The 22,306-nt window shown below is 43.0% G+C and overlaps 4 protein-coding genes across 16 annotated transcripts in view; 3 read left to right on the top strand and 1 right to left on the bottom strand.

Annotated features, from left to right (window-relative positions):
• Positions 1-831: 831 nt before the first annotated feature.
• LOC117247994 (zinc transporter ZIP9) lies at positions 832-4,121 on the top strand. Its single transcript, XM_033612701.2, has 7 exons — positions 832-1,128; positions 1,487-1,592; positions 1,809-1,979; positions 2,080-2,148; positions 2,490-2,575; positions 2,789-2,923; positions 3,016-4,121. The coding sequence occupies exons 1-7, from the start codon at positions 1,033-1,035 to the stop codon at positions 3,274-3,276; spliced, it is 924 nt and encodes a 307-aa protein (XP_033468592.1). The 5' UTR covers positions 832-1,032; the 3' UTR covers positions 3,277-4,121.
• Positions 4,122-5,320: 1,199 nt separating this feature from the next.
• Positions 5,321-7,277, bottom strand: LOC117248789 (uncharacterized). Its single transcript, XM_033614047.2, has one exon. The coding sequence runs from the start codon at positions 7,141-7,143 to the stop codon at positions 5,440-5,442; it is 1,704 nt and encodes a 567-aa protein (XP_033469938.1). The 5' UTR covers positions 7,144-7,277; the 3' UTR covers positions 5,321-5,439.
• Positions 7,278-8,648: 1,371 nt separating this feature from the next.
• On the top strand, positions 8,649-14,163 carry nsmce4a (NSE4A component of SMC5/6 complex). 2 transcript variants are annotated; one of them, XM_033612658.2, is made up of 11 exons: positions 8,649-8,709; positions 9,504-9,730; positions 9,834-9,914; positions 10,346-10,476; positions 10,877-11,028; positions 11,329-11,428; positions 13,151-13,241; positions 13,327-13,421; positions 13,508-13,556; positions 13,649-13,734; positions 13,857-14,163. In XM_033612658.2, exons 2-11 carry the CDS (start codon positions 9,526-9,528, stop codon positions 13,920-13,922), a joined length of 1,056 nt encoding a protein of 351 aa, XP_033468549.1. In that variant the 5' UTR covers positions 8,649-8,709; positions 9,504-9,525; the 3' UTR covers positions 13,923-14,163. The 2 variants fall into 2 exon arrangements, with proteins under 2 accessions (XP_033468549.1, XP_033468550.1); XM_033612659.2 differs by lacking the exon at positions 8,649-8,709 and adding an exon at positions 9,277-9,409.
• Positions 14,164-16,603: 2,440 nt separating this feature from the next.
• The window catches only part of tacc2 (transforming, acidic coiled-coil containing protein 2), a 58,792-nt gene continuing 53,089 nt past the window's right edge, over positions 16,604-22,306 (top strand). For 5 of the 12 annotated variants that reach the window (XM_078160618.1, XM_078160624.1, XM_078160623.1 and 2 more), the window contains exon 1: positions 16,809-17,048. In XM_078160618.1, coding sequence (XP_078016744.1) covers positions 16,938-17,048 — 111 coding nt within the window. In that variant the 5' untranslated portion in view covers positions 16,809-16,937. Of the gene's footprint in view, positions 17,049-17,993; positions 18,120-19,900; positions 19,992-20,711; positions 20,781-22,306 lie in introns of those variants that run through there. The other 7 variants (XM_078160622.1, XM_078160625.1, XM_078160620.1 and 4 more) reach the window with 6 other exon arrangements.

The following is a 22,306-nucleotide window of genomic DNA, read 5'->3' as shown; positions in this document are numbered from 1 at the left end:
TAAAGGGCACACTCAAAAATCACTCATATATGGTATGTATGTATGCTGTCTATTTGTTTATTTGGTCACTTCCTGTTTGAACGTGCTTAGTCACTAGCCTGTGTTTCCCTCTTGCTACTAGCTGCTCGCTAATTCCTGCTATCAGCTGTTTCCTATTTATCCACCACCAGTGGCTTGCACGTGCGGCGTCATCAACAGTTCCTTCCACAAGTCTTCAACAGCCCCTCCCGTTGCAGAAGGCCGCCTCAGTCTTTTTAAACTAAAAGGGTTCTGCCACTATGACTACCCTACGCGGCGGAAAATTGGGCACCTCGGATCAACTTGTCAATCCGGCTCTGTGTGTCTAAACGCTCGCAGCTTGCTGGCAAAACAGCCCAACATTCGCGGAAAATCTGGCAGTGTAAAAGCGGCAATAGTATGTTGTATGATTTATTTTTTGGTCATGCCTACTGATTTTGAGCACTTTTTCATTATTAGAGGCCTGAAGAAGTAAAATTATCCAATACTTCACCAGAAAGGTAACATTTTTATGTTCCTTTCTTACATTTTCTAGTTCATGTCCTGTTAACCATCTTTCGACCCCTCCGATGTACCTTGCGACCTCTTCTGGTCCCCGACCCAGATGTTGGGAAACATTGGTTTAATCTAAATAGCAGGTTGGATGCGTGAAACATCTCATCAGGAAAGGCATATGTGTAGTTAAAGCCATATTTAGTTTTTCGGCGGGGGGGGGGGGGGGGGGGGGGTGGAAGAATGGAGGTAGACGATTGGAGGACCAGAGGCTGGTGGGGGCGGAGGGTGCAGTTTTCAGTGACCGACACTGGGTGCTGCTGGAGAGGGAGGTGCTGCTGTGGTGCAGAGGGAGACCGAGGTGCGACGTGGAAAGGCAGAATGACACTTATGGCTTTATATAATGCAACAACTGAAGTCCAGCGACATCATGGGAACAGACTGTCAGCTTCCGGAATGATCTAACGCTAAAATGTAGCATATCGGTGAACTGAGTCTGTACATGTGGGAAGAAAAGTCGTCATGGACGGAGGGCTGACTATCACTTTTATATCGGTTGCGATGTTTGTAGGTTGTTTTCTACTTGGATTCATCCCACTGTTGTTCAGACTCTCTGAGGTAAGTGTTTACTACTGTTTATTTAAACGCCATCGTGAAGTGACGTCAGATTACAGTCACGACCCTGCAAAGATTGACCCAAACTTTAGATTAATGTGCAGTGATTGTATCTATGTGTGCCCCCATAGAGTGGACCGCATTATAATCATTTGCACGTTTATACAATGTTGTTTTATGGCTTCTTTTGAATATCAAGTGTTCACATATATGTTTTAGACGTGGTTCCTTTCAAATAGATTTTTAAATTTAAAAAATATAACTAATTATTATAGTTGTGGACATCTGAGAAATAGCTCCAGCTGTTTTGTGTCTGTGGGAAAGCATGTGTCTGATCAGCTGAAATCACATGGATCCACAGAAAAGCCTGCAGTTTGTCTCCATCCTGGGAGCAGGACTCCTGTGTGGGACAGCGCTGGCTATCACCATCCCTGAGGGAGTGGGCTTACTGGAGGAGTCATGGAGAGGTGAGCCAGGCATACACACATTAAACCTACAGGACACCCCCCTCTTTAACCCTTCTTCCTTGGTTGTCTTGCCAACCGATCACACATAATCCACGCCATCCACACCTGTGCTTGATTGTGTGGGGATGAAAGCAGTGAATGTATGCTCCTCTGCCTCGTTTTGTTTTATGTGGATTTGATCAAAAGCTCCTCCTGTCCTTCATCTTCTCTCCGCAGCACCCTCTTCCTCTGATGTGCCATCCATGCTGAATAACAGTGGAAAAAATAAAAACACAACCTCCACAGAGAGAGGCCCTCCACCTCGGTTCATCATCGGGGTGGCTTTAACTCTGGGGTTCACCTTCATGTTTGTGGTGGATCAGATCGGAAGTTACCTCTCCATGCATGGCAAGTTGGCAGAACTTTCACACCAGCTTCATTTAGCAGAATGTCAACTCTACTATATCTTCCGATTAATCACCACGACACGTGCAATGTCTCATTTCAGACCAAAGGACTCATTTGCCTAACAGAGTCGGCATCACAGCCACTTTGGGACTGGTTATTCACGCTGCAGGTACAAATACAACATTACAATTACAAAACTGTTTCTGTTGGCTGGTGTTTGTCCAAGGTAAACAAAGATGTTTCAAGAAAATCCGGGCCACAGAGCACTGGAGTTTCCTCATGTGACTCAGCATGTGATTTGTTTTCACTGGTTGGGTCTTTTAAATGACCTAATTTTTCTGAGTCTATAGCACAGCCTGGGGACGTAAGCTTCAACATTTTTGTCTCACATGGGCAATCTGGGATGCAGCATGGCAAAAACATACATATAAAACCAGACATATGCATCTGTGTTATGTAATTTTTGTCTAGATTATTGTGACCATTGACAAGATTTTTGTTTGCATATAGCGGATGGATTCGCTGTTGGTGCAGCTGTGGCCACGGGTCAAGTGACAGTGCAAGTTATAGTATTTTTAGCTGTGATTCTACACAAGGTGAGTAATTCGGCTCCTGCTTAAAACCTCCTGAATAGTAAATACTGAAGGAATTCTAACCAGGATGAGTTTCACCTGCAATCCTCTCTGCTAGATGCCACTAAATCTGCCGATATCTTACACACTGTTCCTTTAAGTCTATACAGTAGTATTGATTACAGGCAGGATGTAATGAAATGATGTGAAGACCTGACCATCTGTCTTATCTCCTAGGCACCTGCAGCTTTCGGTTTGGTCTCCTTTCTGTTGCATGCAGGCCTTGAAAAGAAACACATTCAGGGACATTTACTGGCCTTCTCAGCTGCAGCACCAATACTTGCCATCACCACATACTTCATAATCAATGCGGTAAGAAACCACACGTCAGCTATCCTGTGTCTGAATATAATGTTTCAGTTGGTAGTTTGGTATTATTTGATTTGGTGTGCTTGTGTCCACAGTCCGGTAGCTCGTCTCAGAACCAGCTCAGTGCGACAGGTGTGGGAATGCTGTTCTCGGCTGGGACTTTCCTCTATGTCGCCACAGTGCATGTTCTCCCCGAGATCAGCAGCAGCAGGGCGAGCCAGCACACCTCTGATTTCCAGCACCACAGTGGAGCTGAGGCTCACCATCAGCGATACCTGGGGCTTCTGGAAAGCCTCACTCTGATCCTGGGGGTTGGGCTCCCGATGGTGCTGGCCCTCGGGCTGAGTGATGACTGAGAAAGAAACGTCAGGGTAATAAAATGTAGAGCGAAGGGCACCACGCCTGGAAGGAAAACACCTGTTGAAGAATACTGTACAGTGTTGTATGACACCTGATGGAGTAGACAGGATGTACTGTGGAATAGTTTACCTTGGCGTGTGTTTGTCTCAGTCAAGCTGGCTTGTGAGTCCAGCTATTGTTTGTTGCCATGTTTGAATACAGTAAGCCTTCTTGAGGTCCTTTCAACATGTCCCTCTGAGGACATGGCATGTTCAGTGGGGAGATTTACAGGAACGACCAAATAAATATAGGACACATATTTTAAGATTATTTCCTCGTTTTTTTGTATAGTCAGCAGCCTGAAAGGAGAACCAGACTTTCAGTCGACCAATGTGCAATTGTACAAATTACCAGTACACAGAATATGAATGTGTTTTATGGTGTTTTTATCAGTATAACTGCCAAAGCCTTTTGGGTGTGAGCAATCAGCAACAATATAGAAGTCCAGTACTTCTTTACACTTCTTAAATAATCCGTGAGTCACAGAAACAGGTGGCTGTAGGTTTTGTACATAACTGGGTTTATCAAGTGGGAACTTCCAATCACAGATGTTTGAAATTATGTCTGTGTCATTTTAAGAATCTCTTCATTCAGTCCCTTCTTCAGCGCATACAGACGTCTACATGGAATAAAAACATGTCTGCTCATGTTATAATGGTTTATTTGACTGCTTAAGGTCTTGCTCTTTTTAGTTTTATCCACATAACACACTTTTTTGTTGCAGTAGTAAACGGATTAAGATTAGGGCATTTTACATTGTAAAGTATGATTTATTATGGTGTAATAAAACATTATAATACTGTTAAATGATAAACACATCATTTTTATGGTCCAGAACAGAAGTGACACATTTGAAATCAGGTGCCACAGCAGCAACAGTGTCTACATTTATATTCTACATTTACAAATGTCATTTTAGAGTTCACAAACTACTGTTCTGCTTTAATATTGTAATTTAACTCAAAGTTTTGCCTAACCTGCCCTATTTTATACATTGAAAGACATAATAGTGAGACAAGGTGACATGGTAAGACACTGACAACCATCAGGTGACCAGAATAAATCACAAAACATTCAGCTCATCTAGAGTGCTGCAGCTTGGCTCATCCTCAACCTCCTGAAATTCCCCCCTTAACTCCTCTCTTATCTGCACTCCACAGGCTGCTAATGGCTGCTCATATCATTTTCAAAATACTGATGTCAGCCTTCAAACACCCCAATGGCTACAGACCAGGATTTAACGCTTCACTCACTGGTCTGCAGCCTTCCTGGGCACTGCTCGACTCTCTGCGGGCTGAAAACTCTCTTTAACTCAATCTAAAAAGCTGATCCCACTTCCCTGACATATATTCATTTTAGGGGTGTAATACTACATTGTTTCATGCTGGATTTGATGCTGGTGTTAAAACAATGAAGTCATCACGTGTGTGGTACATAGGCCAAGCTACACAATTCTGTGCTGGTGCTCACAAAGCAGAGATGTTTTTTGTTACTATATATGGAAGCTGGTTGGACCATAAAGCATTGAGCCCAAACCTTGGAGTCCATAGCCCCTGAGAGGTCTGAGGATAAATCACAGAGGTTGCAAGTTGATTCAAATGACACAAAAGGAAAAGAAACATTTCTGCTATGCAAAATTAAGCTCATAGTATTTGACATTTTACTAATTTTGACCTTTTTATATAATGTTTTTAAAACCTGAAAAGCTAAAATCAGTCTGGTTGAAATGTGCACAGCTCATAGACTAATGCAGTCTGACATGAGGGGTCTAGACAGTGCTTAATTTCATGGGTTCACAATGAAAAAAGCTTGGGGACCACTGCTTTGGTGTTTACTCTCCCTGTGGAAGGTCACTACAAGATCAGACAGAAGTCCACAATTCTTTCTAATTTAAATGTCACTGTAAACATATACAATTGAAAATATATGGCACAATTCAGCATCTAATCAAATCAAACCCTGACTTTGTGAGTCATAAAGTCACAGCCCTGACATGATAATGATCCATGGCATGTTGCAGGGCTCCTGTGCAGCCCCAACATTCGTCCATTCATCCTCCGGCAGCACCCTGGTTATAACACATTCACAGACTTGTATGCAGATAGGAGAATACATGTCTTTCATAGCTTCAAGCGGCTCATGGGGGCGGTCAGTTGAGCCTCCAGGGCCATCTGAGCAAAAGTTCGACCGTGTGTCTGCTGTCTCGCTCTCTCCCTCATGTGAAAGGAGGCCCGAGCCAGCCTGTGTGCCTCCTCCTGTATCTGCTCCCTCTGCCTCCGCAGCCTCTCCCTCCTCCACTCCTTCATGAAGACGCAGCTCTCTCTGACCTTCCTCATGGCCTCCTCCTCTCTCTGTATCCTCTCTCTGAGCCTCTGGTGGCAGAGCTGCCTGTGCTTATTGTGTTGCTGTGCCTGCTGAGCTCTGTTCCTCTGCTGGGCTGAGGCGTGCAGGGCAGCTCTCTCTGCGCGACGCTGGCTCAGTTGGACCAGGATCTGTTTCTGTGTGAGATGCTGGTCCCTCTGCAGCCTGGCCCTCTGCTGTGCTCTCTGAATCTGCTCCTCCTCCCTGGCCGCCCGCTCCTTCAGCTCCCTCAGCTGTGCCTCTACAGCCTGGGCCCGTCTCTCGCAGGAGTGCTCCAGCTTCTTCTCAAGTGTGCTCCTCATCTGGGCCTCCTCTTCCTCCACCTGCTGCTCTACTTGCTGTTTCAGCAGGATGTGTCGAAGTAGCTCTCTACGATTTTCCTCCTGCAGCCTCTTCCTCTCCTTCTTCTCCTGCAACACTTTGCTCCTTCTGGCCTTCTCCTCCTTCTCCACTGCCACCTGCCTCTCTCTCTCTTGCTGCCTTTTCTCCATCTCCTCCTTCTCTCTCAGCAGCCTCTCCTGGTAGCGTTTGCGCCCCCCTGCCTCCTTCTGTGCAGCCTTTATCTTCTCCCTGAGTTGTCCATCCACCTCCTCTTTCAGCCTCTTGCTACGGTCCTCCTGCAGCAGCACCTCCAGTGCAAGTTGTCCCGCTTTCTCTTTCTCCTGACGCTCCCTCAGCCTCCTGCGGGCCTCCAGCTCCTCACGCCACTGTCGCATACTCTGCCTCAGTTTCTTCCTCCTCTTTTTCTCCTCCTGAGCCTTCCAGGCCTCCTCCTGCCTGCGGGCCTCCTGTCGCTCCTGTTCCTCCTGCTGACTGAGCTTCAGGGAAGCCTGCTCCTCCTGGTGCTTCACCAACATCAGAGCTGCTATCTTGCGGTCTCTCTCTGATACCGTGACACACATCTCCTTTTTTATATCATTGGTGAGCCTCTCCAGTTTCCTCTCAGTAGCAGGGGTGTGTCTGAGGTCTCCCAGACTGAAGCTGCAGACTGTACTCCTGTCTGGGTCTCTGTTAGAGCAGGAGGACCTACTCACTGATTTCCCTTTAAAGCACAGATCTGCATACGGGATGGGCCTTGTTGACTGCCTGTCCCTCCTGTGATCCTTCAGTTTGGTGTCTGGCGCCACTTCCAGGCATGACACTTTACTACTACCTGGCCACCTGTCCCCAGCCGCCTGGATAATCCTCTCCCTCTCCTCTCGGCACATTTGTAAAAGCTTCATTCTCTCCTTCTCATAGGATTCGTGCATAACTCTCATCGCCTCAAAGGGTACGTCCTGCCGCTCACCAATCAACTCGTTTAGTGATTTAATCAGAAGTTCAACAGGTTTGATGCCGAGTCGTGCACAGGACTCCAGGGAGCGGGGACTCGTTAAAACGTACCGACTCCTCTCTGCTTCGGCCGAGTCAAAGTTGTTCAGGTCCAGACGAGGCCCAGGAGCCCTGGACTTCAGCTCCCCCATGTTTAAAACAACAGTCAAATTACCTGGATGATAATATCAGGCACCTTAAAATTGCTTCTGCTCCCGTGCTCATGCCGTGTAGCCTGTGTTCCCTCGGTGTGCAGCCTGGAGAGGTCATGGAGGGATTAGCTGCGTTTCCACACAAGCGGCGCTCAGCTGCACCTGACTGTCCCTGCTTCACCTGTAACACATAGACAGATTTATTCATGCAAATGTGAGAAAACGTTAAATGAATAAATCATAGCATATTAGAATCCTGAAAAAGCGTTGACATATGACTTATAATTTAACATTTTAAGTAATACATAGGCTAAGACTTTGCCACTAGAAACACTTGACATGTAGCGTATTAGGCTCCTAAATTAAGTCTTTAACTGAACTTTTATGCCATTATTTTTCAAATTATCTTGAATAAATATATGTGAAACGTTCTACTTTTACATGATAACATTTTAATAAAAGAAACAAAATAAAAATGTCAACAAAAAAAACAACACTAACCACTTCTGCCGTTTAAAAAAACCCATAAAGTCAGCTGGTTGTGTTGGCCAGAGCCCTTGAGACTCTTCTGGTAACCATGACAACAAGAACATTGAGTTTACATGGAAGAAAGAAGAGCGGCTCTCTAACGACGGAGAGCTACTTACATTATTAGCGCGCCATCTTCCGGTGAGTATCCGCGGGAATACTACGTCACTGCTGACGTGTTGTCACTGCAGCCATCAAGACTGGTGCTGTATAACATTGCTGAAGTTAGTTCCATGTTCGTCAGGTGCCTGTAAATCTGAAATTCAGGGGAGAAACTAATTGGAAAACTGATTTGAAGTCACCACGAGCTTGATTGATAAATAAATAAATAAATAATAAAAAATATCTTACATGTGTTGATTTTAATCCTGTGTGTGCAAAATGCAATAAAATGTTTTGTTTTTCTTGTTTAAGGCTTTAAAAAAATCAGTTTTGTCAGGCACAACAGTGTTATCTCCAGTTAGGTTACTGAAGTGATTACATTAATGAGTGTGCGGTAAAATCAACTAAAGTTAGCTCTGTTAGGCATGTCTGCTTCACTCTTTTTTCTTTTTTTTAACATGTATGTTTTGGGAATATGGTTGGAGGTTTAATGTCAACATCACTGATTTTTTTTTTATCTTGAAGGTGAAGCAATGTCTTAGCACATTTTTATTTTATTTTTTCTCTTTCTGTAAGAGCTTAAGCCTTAAACAGCCACATTAGTGATACTGTTAAAGTGTTTACAAACACATTTTACATCCAGTATAGTGCTTATACAGGTCAAAGTTAGTGACTGATAATCTCTTAAAATGTAAAACAACAGCTCCGATTGATGTAAACATTTTCTTTGTTTCATGTATTTTGTAATGTAGAAGAAACTCGAAATGAAACAGCGTTATTATTATTATTATTATTATTATTATTATTATTATTATTATTATTAAAGTTTCAATTTCAGTTTCCTTTTCCTCAATCAAAAAAGTACCAATACTAAACTAACTTCATCATCATCAACATTACTGGAACACTCCTGGCGCGCTTGTCTCTCACACACAGGTAGCTGTGTTTAAGTTATCTAAATTAAAATTGATCTAGTTTAACAATAATCAGAGCACGCTGTGGTTTTACTTTTAATGTCACGTTTGTTACGGCAGGAGAGATAACGGTATATAAGTACAGCTCCGTTGCCAACACAAGTGATTCTGCTAGCTAGCATCGGCTAACGTTTGCTCAGACCAAAGATGCACTGAAGCAACATGATGAACTGCTCAGTACTTCCGTGTTTGAGTTAACCTCCGCCTCCTGACCGGCCCGGCAGAAGTTTACTTCTGGTTTCTTTGATAGCTGAGCGGGGTTTGGCTTTTAAAATATATTTTAGCTGCTTAGGTTTATTTGTTAGTCGTGTATTAGCATATTTGAAGTAATGCCAAGGTTGTGTTTCGTTGAGACATAATGTAGCGCTACTGTTGAGTAGCTGTATCGTTTAGCAGTGGCTAACTTAAGCTATGGTTAGTTCCTGTTTAGCACATACGCTGTACGAATCAAATGTATTAACACTATATTCATTAAACAGACATTTGAAGCATTTTGCGCTTGGGCTACCTCGGGAATAAGCTGTAGCAACGGAGTTTTATCTTGACTTTTCTAACGTCTTTGGCTGAAGTTTAGAAAAAACGGCTGGTGGGTTTAGACGTCGCGAAATAACATCAAACAACTCGATAACTAAACACAATCAGTCCATTGTTTTTGTCAGAAGGTAAACAATTAGCGGCAACACTCACACACTGAAACAAACTTTGTTTATATTGGACCTATTTTGCGTCGACGTGTTTGCCTTTTACAACACGCAGCTTGTCTGCTAACTGACTGAACATGAAGAGAGCCAGAGGCGGCGGTGATGAGGAAGCTCCCCGGCAGAATGGCACCACATCCCGCAGGAGAGGAGACCAACAGCAAGGTGATGGGGAGGACGGTGGCAATAGCTTCGACCCAACTGAACTGCAGGACGACGACAATGACCCGGGACTCAGGAGAGAGATACGGAGCAAGTACAGAGACCTCATCAACTCGGTGCAACGTGAGTATCTCATGACAGGCAGGTTGGTGTGATGGCGTGCATTGTTGTTGTTTATTTGTTGACACGTCTTTGATGGATTTCCTTTTGTGTTTTTTCTTTTCAGAAAACAGAGAAGATATGCTGAGTCCCTCCAACAACAAGCTCACAGAAGTTTTAGAAGAGGCAAATAAACTTTTTAAAGATGGTAGGTGTGACACAGCCACAGAAATGTTCAGTCTGGGCTGCAACAGGGTTGTACACTCAATAAAATGAAAGGGTGGAGGCACAGTGCTGCACTATACATCCATCTATCCAGCCATCCATCCATTTTCATTCGTTTATGCGGGGCCGCTTTGTGAGGGCAGCAGGCCGAGCAAAGCACCCCAGACATCCCTCTTCCCAGCAACACCTTCCAGCTCCTCCTGGGGGACTCCAAGGCGTTCCCAGGCCATTTCATCCCACAGTCCAAAGACATGCAGGATAGGTTAATCGTCAGCTCTAAATTGCTTGTTTAAAGTTGTCATTTACATTTAGTGTAATGTTATATATGTAGTCAAGTCAAGTCATACCTGAATCACATTGTTATCACGCAGCCCTACATTTCGTTCAGTTTGCTTTCACTGTGTTCCTCGGCAGTCCGGCAGGCGAGAGAAGCAGCTCTGGACGCCCAGCTCCTTGTTGTGGCCACAGACCTCGGAAAGGAGAAAGCCAGCCAACTTTTCTCCGAGGGCACGGCTTTCGATCCCACTGCTTTCGCTGAGAATCTTGTGAGTGAGTTTATTGTGTATACACATTATGACATCATACATAAAATGGTGGTTGGCAGGCACAAACTTCAACCAGCCCTGTTACTGGAGCTAAAACAGCTTTCAGTCTTTACAGTATTTCACAATTCTGTTTTAATACGTTCCTTCCTTTTGTTAAAAAAACTTAACATACTCGCCGTCGTAATTGCACTTAATCCGGGGGAAAGGGTTTGTCTCCTCCTGAACAACACTCTAATAAATGTATTGAACTGTGTGAGAGAGGGAAACTCAGGGAACAGAAAGCAAAATGATAAACGTATAACAATCTACGATGTAGAAAATCTGAACATGTTCGTAATGCGAGTACCAAGGCAGTATACATTGCAGTGGTCATGTGGAGATGTCTCTTCTTCTCTGCCAGCTGTCTTTCATGGGTCTCAACCGACTAGAAGACGGCGAGAACGAGCAGCAGAATGGAGATGCACTTGATGGCTACCTGCCCCAGGATGCTTGGCACAGAGTGGCCAGGAGAGCAGAGTGCTGCTTCAGGACAGCACCCTCCTTCCACTACATGTGAGTGCCTCAGCATGTTATGTGCCAGCATGTACTAATGTGTCAGGGCATTCACCTGCTCTCTGAAACAACCACTTATGATCACTAAAAACCCACATATTGTTATTTAGTGAATGTCAATTAGGGATCACAGAGGGGAGTGCACGTTAACCCACAATTTTAAAACTGCTGATTTGTAGTCTCGCGAGAGAACAGCTTTATTATTTCCACTATTATTATAGTGTAATTATTGCATATGCGCTGGTGTGTTACTGTCTTCAGCACTATCTGACTTTGTCATTTCTGTGTTTATTTCATCAGGATGGGTTCCTTCCATGCAGAGCCGCCTCCTCCAAAACAAAGGATTGAACGGCTAAGGAAGCAACCGAGCAAGGAACTGAAAAGGATAATGCCTACTCAGGTACATAAACTTACACTTTAATGGCTCCACTTATTTACAGTGAATGAAGCTTCAGATATCTGTTGTCATATTTTAGGATGTCATCACCCTAAGTTCTTGAACAGGATCCTCAATTTTGAACAAAGTGATTATCAGATTAAATGATTAACTTTCTTTAATGAATAAATTTAATTCATGGTGTTGTTAGATTGTGTCTGGTTCGCCCCGTTAAAACAGATGTAGGGCTGTACGTGACTCAGATACATCGATTCGATACCAATATTTGACTGTTCGTTCCTTTTTTTCCATATAGAGTTTGAGAAGTTGAACGGGGCTCAGCGAGATGTTCACTGTGACAGTGACATTCATATAATAACAAGTTAACGGTGCTATTTGACAAATCAGACACGTCCAACACGTATCACAACTACAGCTACATATCAAACAAAAGCCAGACACTATTGTATTGAGTTGCTGGGAGCTGTAAATTCCCCACCACTAGGCACGGTGGCGCAGTGGTTGTTTGACCGTAGTGAAAAATTTGTTTTTGAATAGGGCTGCCCCTGACTAAGAACTAGTCGACCAATAGTTGTCATGTCGTGCCATTAGTGGACTAGTCGCCCACATGTTTACGATATTAATTTGATAATTAAATGATATATTGTGGGCGGGGCAACACAATGGTTTGAGTTCAAGGTGTGAGAAAGAATAGTATCAGTAACATTGTTAACACTGTGCTACATTACAGAGAAATACAAAACCGCACTAATGAACCCTCATTAATATAGGCATACATTTTATCTACAAGTGCACGTCACACACTGAGCGAGCCGCCTGTTAATGACGCTGTCGGCAAAGCAGTAATGACTACTTCCATGTTGCAGATGAATGATAGGCAAATGTTTGCCTGCAGAGTTTACATATCACCTTGGGTTCGTCCTTCACCTTCTCAAAATAATCCCATACTTTGGATTTCCTGCCCGACATGTTATTAACTAACCTGTGTTATAACAGCCCTGGAAATTAGGGGCCATACACATGCCACATCTTTAATTGCCTGGAAAATGTGAGGTGGGGCACTTTGCTATTTTGTGCCAGCTTTCAAGAGCACAGCAGCAGGTTGCGTCTTTACCTGAAAGCCTGAGTGCAGAGCGGATGTTCCTCCAGGTGCTGTTTATAAGTGTGTAGGCCTATCGTCCATGGGACAGATGTAAAGCTCTGGGTAGCCCTGCACTAACATGATCAACTTTTCTGTTTTTATCAGACTGAATATTTACAGAAGAAGGGAAAGACATCTGTCGGCTGTGATTGGATTGTAATGTGACTCCTGTCTGACTGCTGAGCGAGGCCACTTCCTGTGTCTGTTCTCTCAAATTAAATTCCCACATGGTCCAGTCATATAGATTTTCATTTATTTTGACAAGGCGCAGCTGCTAATAGAGTTTAACTTTTGTTTTTTCTGTGACTAAGTTCAAAGTCGCAAGGTTCAAACTGAATGATTAGACACACAAAAAATAGCTGCATAGCATTCAAATGTTGATTTAGTCAGTGTTATAAACGAAGCTTCCAGCTGTTCGGTACAGCCACAGAGTGATGTGTTAGGTGAGCAAAATCTTAGATACTCCTGAATAAAAGTGTAGCAGCCTTCCATCATCCTACAAAAATGACTAATTCAGTCAGTTGTCTTGTATGAGATGGTTTTGATGTCCCAGAAACTTACTGCATCACGTTAATGTCTGCCAGCTGAAGAGAATGGAAGACTCCCATCAGGAAGCGACTGAGAAAGAGGTGGAGAGGATCCTGGGATACCTGAAGAGCTATTACCAAGACGATCGTGAGTTTAAAGCCAACTTCATGGACGTTAACCTTTCATTATTGTGTAACTGTTCTTTTCTCACATGTCTCTGATTCTATCACAGCAACATCACCGATATCGTATTACGAGTTCGTGATCGACCCCAAATCGTTTTCCCGGACAGTAGAGAATATTTTCCACACGTCTTTCCTAATCAGGGTGAGCTGACTGTGCTTCAGTTTGTTTTAACGGAGCTTGTCTGCCCTCTAGTGACGTTAACAGGTGTGACAATGTTTGTGTTACAGGATGGGTTGGCACGGATGTATCTGGATAGTGGCAAATTGCCATGTATAGGTGAGAAGATGTAACATTAAGTTGAAATATTCTTACTAAGGGATAAACTTCAGTCAGTTATTTTACCAGTGTTTTATATTTTTGTATCTCAGCACCTGTAGAGGAGGGAGAGGTGGAAGCTGGAGGATCATACAGCCGTAAGCAGTGCATCGTCTCCATCAGTCCAAAGACGTGGAGGGTTAGTACATTTTGGCCTGAATACAAATGACTTAATTTAGCAACAATACAAGACCCACATACAAAAAACCCTTGTTTTTTGTATTGATAATTATTTAATTGTCACGACTGTTCTCTCCCCAGGAGCTCATAGAAGCCTTCGACATCAGAGACACATTGATTCAGCCTCCGAACACGCAGAATGAGTGACAGACCCTGTCACTTTTTGGCAGCTGAAACTGAACCATGTTTTTAGGTGTGTTAATGTTTTTTTATTTCTGAATAATAAAAACAAATAGTTAAAAATTTGCTGAGGCCAAATTCCAGTGTAGGTCACTCATGTAAACACATATCATAGTAACTTAGGATCCTAATTACTCGATTGTACATTATTTTTGTAATTTTTACTTTTTACTGTTTTTAGAAGTTTGAATAAAAGAGACAAAAAAGACAGAGAGAAAGATGTTTTATTTATTACTCATATGAAATATGTGTGAATGCCATAATTTGAATGGTTTGATATGTGGGTTGGTAACACCTGTGTTAACTGGGCAACTTCCTGCATTAAAGGATCTGTGTACGACATTAAACGCTTTAAGCTATTGCTGCGTTTCATTTACCTCTGAAGTTGGAGGTTTGAGCTGGGAATGATGTCACACCCAAGTACACTGTGTTCCAGTATGGCAAGTCAGGAAACCAAGATGTTGTTAGCAATACCAGTTCTAGCCAAGGTAGCTATTGCTAGCAATACCAATTGATGATAATGCATTACGCTGTGTGTTGTGTATACACACAACCATAGCAACATGTCCACAGAGAGAATGTGGACATGACTATGTGTACAGCTGTTTTAATGGCACACAAAGAAGACAAAAACGTTAATTAACAGTATATTAGTACAGCTTTCACTACTGTTGATACATGGCACAGTCATCTTGAATTTTGAGGGTTGGATTGGGATGTTCCTTCAACTTTCAGAGTCAGAAATCCAATTTTAGGCTGTGTTTCAGTTGAAATTTCTGACAGGGATTATGGAAGTTCCATCTTCCCAGTGCAAATGGCACGCACCATGAGCCATGAGTTTCAGAGTCTGTGTAGGGATTGCCTGCACACGGATCTCAACATGGAGGCGGCTGAGCTGGCAGCTAGCAGCTAATGATGCCAACAGTGCAAACATTGCTTACAGTGGCAACGGTGCTGACAGTGCTAACGGTGTTAAGGTCTTTGTGCTCTGAGTCTGTTTTTTTCAGATGCATTTTTTAACCTGTCATCTGAAAAAAATTGTCATGCACAGAAACATTGCACACTGATTCCGATGCGCTATAATGCTTTATTTGTTGAGAAAATTCACAATACGTGACAAAATGAAAAGTCACATTCCCTCCTTTGCCTCTCTCCACTGGTGATACCTATCTGGCTATCATCACCCCCTTCCTGTTTTGCATTTGGCACCACAGCTGTATGAAGGGGCGGAGCTGTGCTCCCTGTCTGTCTCCACAATCTGTTTGCAGTCCACATCCTCCTCCTTGTCATCATCACCATCCACCACCTGCATATTACTATCTGACCTGTGAATGTGAGCTATCTGAGTTAGGAGATAATTCTGTGTGCCCTATTCCTCTGTCTTGTCACAGCTGTGTCCCACCGCCACATTTTCTTCACTGATTCTTTGTCAAATGTCTCTAAAGGCTTCTGACAGATCATCTGTCAGAAATCTTCCATCCTCCACATTTCAGGCACAATTTTTTTTCTTGCTTTAACATCTGAGATGTTAAAAACAGAGAATCTAACCTGTTCCAAAAATAGACTCTGTGCAAAGGCCTTTACCCTGGGCAAAACTGCAGGGCGAGCGTTAGACTTCCGCAACAACGCCATTTAGCTACCATTGATCAAGACTGCGTTATTAATGGTAACTGCTGTATGGGTGCAGCACAGAGAAGCAGCAATTAGCTAGTTAGTGGCATACACACACACACACGTGAACAAAAATGCACACGCGACTTGACCAGCTACCACGACACATGACAGAGTAGCTCTCTTTACAGCGCACACACAGGAGTGTGACGTCATTCTCTGCTCAGGATGCCATTGCTGCACTAAATCTTTACATAGCAAATAGTGGTTTGCTGCTATATTAATGCTCTGAATGTCGCATACAGGACCTTTAAAATTTAAAAGTGCTGTTTCCTGTGCACATTGAGTCCATGACCAATAACCAAGTTATGACCCACATACATAAGTGCAACTGGTGACAATAGGTCACAAGTTGATATTGCTTCATTTTAAGGGGCCACAAGCCTTTAGCACTGAGAACCACTGCCAGTGCAAGGTTGATTTGGGAATGATTGATCACAAAATAGCTCCGACCTGGTTGTTACGATGTGTGTGTTGGTCGGCATAAGCAAAACTGGAACTATGCCATTACCCAAGCTGCTGTACAGTTTATGCTGCTTTTCCACCAATCAGCATATTCTGTCTAGATTCAGGCTTTCTATTTGTGTATGGTGCAGTGCTATGGTGCAGATAATGTGCCAGCAGTTTCATCATTTCATTGCTCCTGAATGGTAATGATAAATAGGTAGAGGTAATTTGTAATTGTGTAGTGCTCATTTCCAAGTCTTGTGGTATTTTGGGAACACAAATTGTCAGTATCCATGTTTCTGCTCTAATTGTAGAAATATATATGTATGCAAAACACAAAATTATTCATCTACTTTTCTTGCTGTCATTTTTCCTCCTGCTCTGTTTTGCCTGAGTGAACTTCACTGTGATCAGATTTATTTGGATGAACACACTGATATCATCGTGCGTTCTCATCATGATGATGCACCACCATCTCCTGGATCTTTTAAAGGGACAGACACCCTTTATGCTGCCTCCCATCTCTGCCTCTCTCCCTCTCTGAGCATTTTTTTTCCCTCCAGAGCAGTGCTTCAGTCACACCCGTGCAGTAAAGTGAGGCTAAGCTGCACATGAGGCTGCAAAGAGAAGCTCCCTTTTTTCACACTCATTTGATTAGGTTGGACTCCTTACGTAATGTGGATTTTTTTTATATAACAATGGCTTGAAAATATATGTCACAGGCGTACCACGGGCAATGCAGTGCAGAGCGTTTATTAGTCACTGAGGCACACACTCACACAGACACAGAGACGTGCACACGCTCACTCTGTAGCTCCAGCAGAGGTCTGCCTGCTCTGGCAATGCTCACTCTGACTGATAACGATGCAGGTCTTCAGAAAGGTGCTCTGCAAGCCGTGTAGTGCCAGAGTCACTTCACCAGAGGAGGACATGGAATACAAGATGGGGAGCTGCATCGGAATCTCACACAGACAGGTAAACAGAGGAGAGGGAGGAGGCTGCCTGCAGTATAGCATCAGTGCCTGTCTGACTGAGCAGGGAGAGTGTGCAAGAGGAGACAGAATGGGTGTTGTTGGACAAAAGCTGGGTCTTTTCTCAGGCAGAGAGAGAGAACTCCAGTGTTAAAGGAGGGGCGATGTCAGCGTGGAAAAAGGAGCTGTGGAGATGCAGAGGAAGGGAGGAGTGTAAAAGTGAGAGAATGATGCTGAGTGTACTGGGAGAAGATGGGAGGCAGGTTGACAAGAGAATGGATCACGTGTATGTGCAAGAGTAAGACTGACAGTTGAGCTAGGAGGGACCAATGGTTTTAAAGTACGCTGTGGGAAACAGAGCTGATCTAATCAGTGTTATTTATAGGGATGATAATAAGCCTGCTGTGTCCACAGACTGGGCAGTCAGCTGAAGATGGCCTGTGATGATGGCAGATAAGACAGCACCCGAAATACATTTCAAACCCTCTGTAGTCAAAACCTGTGAATTTGGCTCCTGCTTGCACGCTGTTATTCTTGGCAGTGGTAATTGTTACAGCACAGTTGTGGTTGTGTGTGTTTAAACATGTCAGTCACTGTCAAATGGACACAAGGGAGGCATTATAAAAGCATCACCACGCTAAAGTCAAGAGGATGAATAAATGAAAGGCTTGGAGAGATATAAAGGAAAGCTACAGGTGGGCATCGCTCAGGGAGCCACGAGGTCTGACACCTCATCCTCCTGTCCATGCAGCATGCCTGTTTGTTTACAGTGTTGCCTTAGAGCGACTGTCCCCTCCAGCTGATTGACAGCCCCCCCCGTCTCCCTCCCACTACCACCCTGAGCAAACATGGCCTCTCCAGCTCCAGTTCACTCCTGTCCCCGTCCTGTGTCCACCCTGAGTTCTCTCCTCCCACTTAGCGTGCAATGCAAAAATAGCAACAGAGGGACCGGGGCTCCTCAGAGGAGAGAGAGAGGACAGACACAAACATTGGCCTTGAGTCCGACAGTTAACACAGATTGGATTTGGGTTTGTCAAAAGCTTGACACTGGTGAGAGGAAAAGTTGTTTGCAGCGGTAAGTAGTTCATGGGTTGCAGCAGTGGTACAGATTTTGGATTATTTGATTAGTTTGTAGTCGTATCAATATGTAAAAATGAAGGGATACAGGGTAAATGGTGGGGATTACGAAAGCTTATATTGAAATCTGTGTGACTGTGATGTAGTATGATGATTTCAATATATTTGGTTGCCTTAGCCAGGTGGATGAAAATGGTTTAAACCACAATGCCATCTACTATACATCATGTTCACCTGCCTTTCTTGGCCTTTTACCTTGCTGAATTATACTATGTTTATTATCTAAGAAATACCGTTGAATTATGTTAAAATGTCTGTCATCATACAGCATTATGTTCAGTTTGAATGTTGTGTCCCTGCTGGGTTTTCTTGTGTGAAGGGGTCAGGTACAGGGCAGGAAACAGTAACCTCATACGGTAGGTGTCCGAGCACAGACATACGGTGCTCATCCAAACCCAAGAGCTTAAATAATGGCTCATGTTGAGTGATTGACAGGCCCAAGATGAGGTGACAAGAGACCTGGCAACAGTCTAATCATATGATTTGCCCCAGTGCTCACTGCGCTGCCAAAACAGCTCTGAGACACTGTTGCCGACTAAAGTGCACACACGTCCACACGGCTTGAGGGGCTGAAATTACACCCCATTCACACAAATAGCAAGCAGGCAGGGATGGGAGAAGAGTTGCCACACCACAGAATAAAGAATTAAGATGTAAGGGGAAATCCAGATATTAAATTTCCCGTGGGATAATCATAGGAAACAAACAGGACAAAAATGGGATCAAGTATTTGCAAACTCATAACTACACAGCCTTTGTAACGTGTTTGGAAATGAAGTGTGCATGGTGAATTGTGCACAATACTGGAATAAAGTCTAACAGCAGAGGACAGGACAGATCTCTATTTATAAAGTCTTGCATATTCAGGTCAGTGCTTTCTGACTATACACGTATGGACCCTGCAGTCATATGAGGAATGCACAAACATTTCTGTTGGCACGAGTGTTTACTGCTCAGCTGCACTTCATACAACAGAGACATAAGCCAGAAAGATGATTGTCAGAGAATATTTAATCAGGTTATGAAAGTGGCTCTATCTTTATTTGATATAAAATCAGTCCAAGGTTAAAAGCTGTTGTCATTTTCTTGAAATAGCTCAAATATCTATGTGTTTTTCTAAAATATGCTGTTTATAGTTCGATGACACGTTGGATTAGAGATGCTCCTGGATGATTTTAATAGCCGTGACTCTTCCTAACAGACTGAACTCTGCTGGATGCCAAGGGACAACACAATCTGTTATTTACCACATAAGGATTACCTTACTTAGCCTTAGTCACTGTGTCAGTATGCTACAGTCACATCACATGCACAAGCACAAAGTGATGCCATTTGTTTGAGGTAATTCAGACCAGAAGGGACCTGCTGGTCAGAGTAACTTACTGCAGTAGGAGTTGATATTGCATCCTAAAGTAATCTCTACAATCATCCAGTATGATTACAAGATGCTGTGAGGATGCTGTTCGTGCTTTTAAGCCCACACCAGCAGAGGTGAAGCCTGCACTTTGGTCTGTGAGGGAGGTCTTGCATCACAGGTCCCTAATCTCTAAAACAACACACACACTTAACCATTCTCCCTCCCTGCTAGTTCAACCTCATACCACAGACCTCTAATCCTGCGGAGCATGAGTCTGTGACCACTGAGGGACCACAGTCCACTCTGTGTCTCTCTGGGAATACTCGTACGCTGATGGTCTCTCTGTCGCCGGTGTCTTTCAGCCAGCTGATGTGAGAGGCTGTAGGTTTGGGCGGTTGTGGCCCCGCAGCTGGATGTGCCATGGGGAACGAGAGCAGCACCACTGAGGCGTTGGTAAGGGCGAGCTCGCTGGAATTGGATGGCTGGGACTGCTACTTGCTGCCCCCGTGCTGCTATATGTATTGAGGACTAACAAAACTAACACTTGCTGGCATGATAACTAACTGCTGGCTTCAGTAAAACACATGGGATGTGCACAGGATGGGCTGTGAGCTTTGCGTACATTCCCATGCTTGACTGAGGCTTGTCTAATAAGCATTTGGATAACATGCCTTGTTCTTTTTTTGTGGTTAATTGGTGTTTACTGCTACACACAATGATACTTCAAAGCTTGCTGTCTTGCAGCTTATAAAATCCATCATTACTAAAATGGTTGGAAAGCCATTATGTATGCCTCAAATGTGCATTTAGTATTACTGTTATATTCAAGAATATTTTTTGGCTGTAATGGTGTACTTCGTGATTAGAAAAAAAGACAGCTATAGAAAAGCAGTAATTTCCACATGTGACAGGACTTCAGCAGCGGAATTCAGGATTATCTTAATAGGATTAACATACACTTCTGTCTCATGAGCTATAGACTTAAAACATTATGCACTGGATCTCATTAGACGTGATTGCAGAGTGGAGCTTAACATTACTACTTTTGCCTTAAAAAACAAAAGTGATTTGTTTTCCGCTTGTTAATGCATACCACTGCTGCTGCTGTATGCTTTAGTGTGGGTTTTCCCTCATTGAAGATGTACCGTTGAACTCTTTCATTCCCCATTACAGCCAGAAGAGGGCGCTCCAGAAAATGTTGTTCTGTTTCCACCTCAGGAAAATCAAAATGACTCCCCACAGGTACAATATATGTGAATGTGTGAGAGAGTGAAAGCCTGAGTGGATACTAACTGGTGAATAAGATTTTTTGTAACCCAATTCTATTCAGCAATTTGCATATGTGATGATACAGTAGCACATTTTTCTTTGTGAACAGATATATTAACCCTTTTACCCCCCATCCCCCAAACAATCCCCTCCCAGCTCATAAGAACAAAGTAAATTAATAGAATAAATGAAAACAACTGAATAACATACATCGACACAAAGAGGTGTGCAACAAATGTAAAACAAATTGATAAATAAATGATAAATAAATAAATAAATAAATATTAATAGAATTAAAAATAAAAGTCAGCTGGTAAAACTACTTCGACACAACTTGCAAGTATACATATACAGTTAAATAAACAAACCAGAGCATAATAACAAAAACATCTAGCTAAAACTGTCTGACCTTCTCTTTATAACATCATACCTCATATAATACAGCTCTACTGTTATGATAAAGACAAAAACAGACACAAAGAACATACACATCTGCACCTTTTGATCATTCCTCCCCGTCTCCATGGGTCTTTCTCTAAATCTACTATGCATGTATAAAGTTTCTCAAACCTGCACTGAGAGCTCCACAGCTGACTAGAAAGACTGCGTGGTGGCTTCCACCTAACAACCAACATCTTTTCAGCAGCAGTGCATGCTGATAACCATAGCTGCTTTCGAGTGTGATTGAAGTTCTGCCCTCAGTCATCATTAAGTAGTGTACATGCTGGAGAGTCAATGTAACACCCCAAACTTCAGATAGACGTTTGTTATTTGTTCCTAGAAACTTTTAACTGACGGACACTTCCACAATATGTTAGAAAGTCCCCATTTGATTTAAATTACACAAAGTACAGTATGAAAAAGTAGACATATTAATCATGTAACGCCATTTTGGTGTCACATAAGTTTGAAATATGAAAGTCAGGTTTAGTAATTAGTGATTTCTGGCCCTGTCTATCAATTATTCAGAGCAGCTCTTATTCCTAATTGCTATAATGCCTATTGGAATTTGTGTGTGCTCTAATTAAATATTATATTTAGCTAATCCAGATAGTCTCCTAATTAAGTTCATTATTGTTAACTGTCACTCAAGATATTTGCAGCCCATGTAGCAGAAAATAACTGTTGATTACAATGTAAATTATATAATTAAATTATACTTAAAGTATTATACTTTTGTGCTTTTTTTTTTTACTGGACCCTGTTTTCCCATGTTTTTGTTTATAAGTGACAACAATAGTTTTTGACATTGGTCCAGTATTGAGTGAGACCAGTGCAGACAGCAGCAGTGAAACAAGCTCCAATGTAATCATTCGGACAGGAGGGTAGATACAGACAGTTCAGGCATTGCAATTGCGCTGGGGCCCCAGGGATGGATGGGCCCGTAGGGAGAGCAGGCTCTTGCAAGTGATTCATATTGCCACCTTGGAAATATACCTGTATTCAAAGATAAATGATTAAAAACTGTTTTTTTTTTAAACTGTCCCATCTGCTATTCA

This window comes from Epinephelus lanceolatus, chromosome 17, assembly GCF_041903045.1.
Source record: "Epinephelus lanceolatus isolate andai-2023 chromosome 17, ASM4190304v1, whole genome shotgun sequence".
Lineage (NCBI taxonomy): Eukaryota > Metazoa > Chordata > Actinopteri > Perciformes > Serranidae > Epinephelus > Epinephelus lanceolatus.
The sequence above is the reverse complement of the archived record's forward strand: the minus strand, read 5'-3'. Positions and strand labels throughout refer to the sequence as shown.